This window comes from Aureococcus anophagefferens, assembly GCF_000186865.1.
Source record: "Aureococcus anophagefferens unplaced genomic scaffold AURANscaffold_194, whole genome shotgun sequence".
Taxonomy (NCBI): domain Eukaryota; class Pelagophyceae; order Pelagomonadales; family Pelagomonadaceae; genus Aureococcus; species Aureococcus anophagefferens.
In genome coordinates this window covers 1-2,012 of record NW_008705736.1, presented here as the reverse complement: position 1 = coordinate 2,012, position 2,012 = coordinate 1, and the positions used below count along the sequence as shown (strand labels likewise).

At 78.7% G+C, this 2,012-nt stretch overlaps 1 protein-coding gene across 1 annotated transcript in view; it reads left to right on the top strand.

Moving 5' to 3' along the window:
• The window catches only part of AURANDRAFT_68528 (hypothetical protein), a gene marked incomplete at both ends in the record, with an annotated part of 12,351 nt that extends 10,366 nt beyond the window's left edge, over window positions 1-1,985 (top strand). The window contains one exon of the mRNA XM_009044226.1: window positions 5-1,985. Coding sequence (XP_009042474.1) covers window positions 5-1,985 — 1,981 coding nt within the window. The remainder of the gene's footprint in view (window positions 1-4) is intronic.
• Between the last annotated feature and the right edge of the window lie 27 nt (window positions 1,986-2,012).

Sequence of the window (2,012 nt, the reverse complement as noted above, 5' to 3'; positions counted from 1 at the left end):
CGAGGAACAAGGGGTCGACGAACTCGCTCTACGGTCCGTTCGCCGCTCTAGTAGCGCGGTGCTGCGAGCGGAACGACACCTGGCTCACGCGGTCCCTGGCGAACAAGGCGCTCCGGTGCCTCAAGGACATCATCCGCGAGTCGCGGGGGAGCGCGCGCCAGGCCAGCGAGCTGCTCTTCGCGATCGCGCGCGTGCCGGCGGCCGAGATGCCGGACCGCGACGTCCTCAAGGCGCTCGAATTCTCCCTGCCGAAGCTCCTCGGCGAGTCGACGCGGCTCCGGTCCGAGCTCGACGGCATGGCGGGCGTCGGGCCCGCCGTCCAGCTCATGACGCTCCAGCTGCTCCTGCGGCGCGCCGACGCGCTCGCGGACGTCGACGACGGCGGCGCGGCGCGCGTCCGACGGATCGTCGTCCACGGGTGCCCCGCGGCGCTCGAGACGTCGCTGCTGGCCACGTGCCCCGACGCGGGCGTGCGGGCCCTGGGCTACGAGGTGCTCATGAAACTCCACGACAAATGCTACCCCGCGGAGCCGGGCGGCGCGCGCGCGGCGCCGCGCGGCGGCGGCGAGACCGCGGCGCGGACGCGCGAGGCGCTCCTCCGGGGCCTCGCGGACCCCGACGCGTCGGGCATGCTCGACAAGCCCGACGGCGCCGACGAGCCCGTGGCGCCGCGGGCGCTGTCGACCGAGGAGGCCGCGGCGCTCGACGGCGACGGGTTCGCGCTCATGGACGAGGACCCGGACCCGCCGCCGCCGCCGGTCGTCGTCGACCTCACGGAGCGGACGTCCGTCGCCGCGCCCGAGCGGCGGGGCGTGCGCCGCATGGTCTACGACTACTGGCGCGCGCGCCTCGGCGGCGGCCTCCAGCGGCGCCTCGACGACGTCCTCGAGGAGCTCTTCGCGGCCGGCGACGGGCTCCCGCACCGGTCGGCCGCGTTTTTGCTGCTCGCGCCCGGCGCGCGCGGCGCGGCGTGGCGCGCGCCCCTCCAGCGCGACGAGCTCGACATGGAGTGGAAGGGCGTGAAGCTCGACATGGACTGGATCGGCTCCGCCGACGCGACGCTCCGGCCCGCGCTCTCCGCGGAGGCGACCGCGTCCGCGAGCCAGCGAGGCGCGTCCGCCGCGAGCCAGAACGCGAGCCAGCAGTGCGCGAGCCAGCTCTTCGGCGACCTCGCCGACGACCGCGTCCGGCGGCGCGCCCTGCGGGCGACGCAGGCCGACAGCCAGGCGGACGTCGACGCGACGCAGGCGTCGCTGAGCGACGACAACTACCGCGGGCGCGGCGTCGCGCTCGACACGCAGCTCCTCTTCGGCGGCGGCGCGGCGCCGCCGCGGCGCGCGCCGCCCGGCGCCGGCGCGCCGGAGGACGCCGCGGCGCTGGAGGCGCGCCTCGCGCGGCGCACGGTGTCCTTCGCGCCGGAGCCCGCGCGGCGGGACCGGGCGCCGCGCGAGGGCAAGGTCGTGCTCTACCGCGAGTACCACAAAAACGAGATGCCGAACATCACGATCTCGCGCGCGGACGTCTTCCGGCCCCTGCTCCAGCTCGCGCTCCGCGACGGCGCCGTGGCGTCGGCGCTCCTCGCGCAGGTCGTGGGCGCGTGCTACGCGCGCCGGACCGCGGCGCGCCGGCGGCAACGGCTCGCGGCGGCGCTCGCGGGCCTGCTCGCGGGGCCCGGCGACGGCGCGCCCCTGGCGCCGGAGCTCGCGCGCGCGCTCCACCGCGCCGCGGCGACCTGCCTGGCGACGGCGGAGTCGCCGGACGACGCCCTCGCGGCCGCGCTCGACGGCGACGCGGTCGCCGCGGCGGCGGCCGCGGCGGGCGCGTACGAGACGGGCGCCGCGCTCCTCGAGCGGGCGCGCCTCGTGGCCTGCGGCGGGTCCTGCGTCCGCGGCGCCTTCGGCGCCTGCGACGCCGGCGCCGCGCGGCGCCTCCTGCGCCTCTACGCGCACGTCGACGCGCCCGTCGCCGCGGCGCTCGCGCGGACCGTCGCGGGCGCCGCGGGCGCGCCGGCC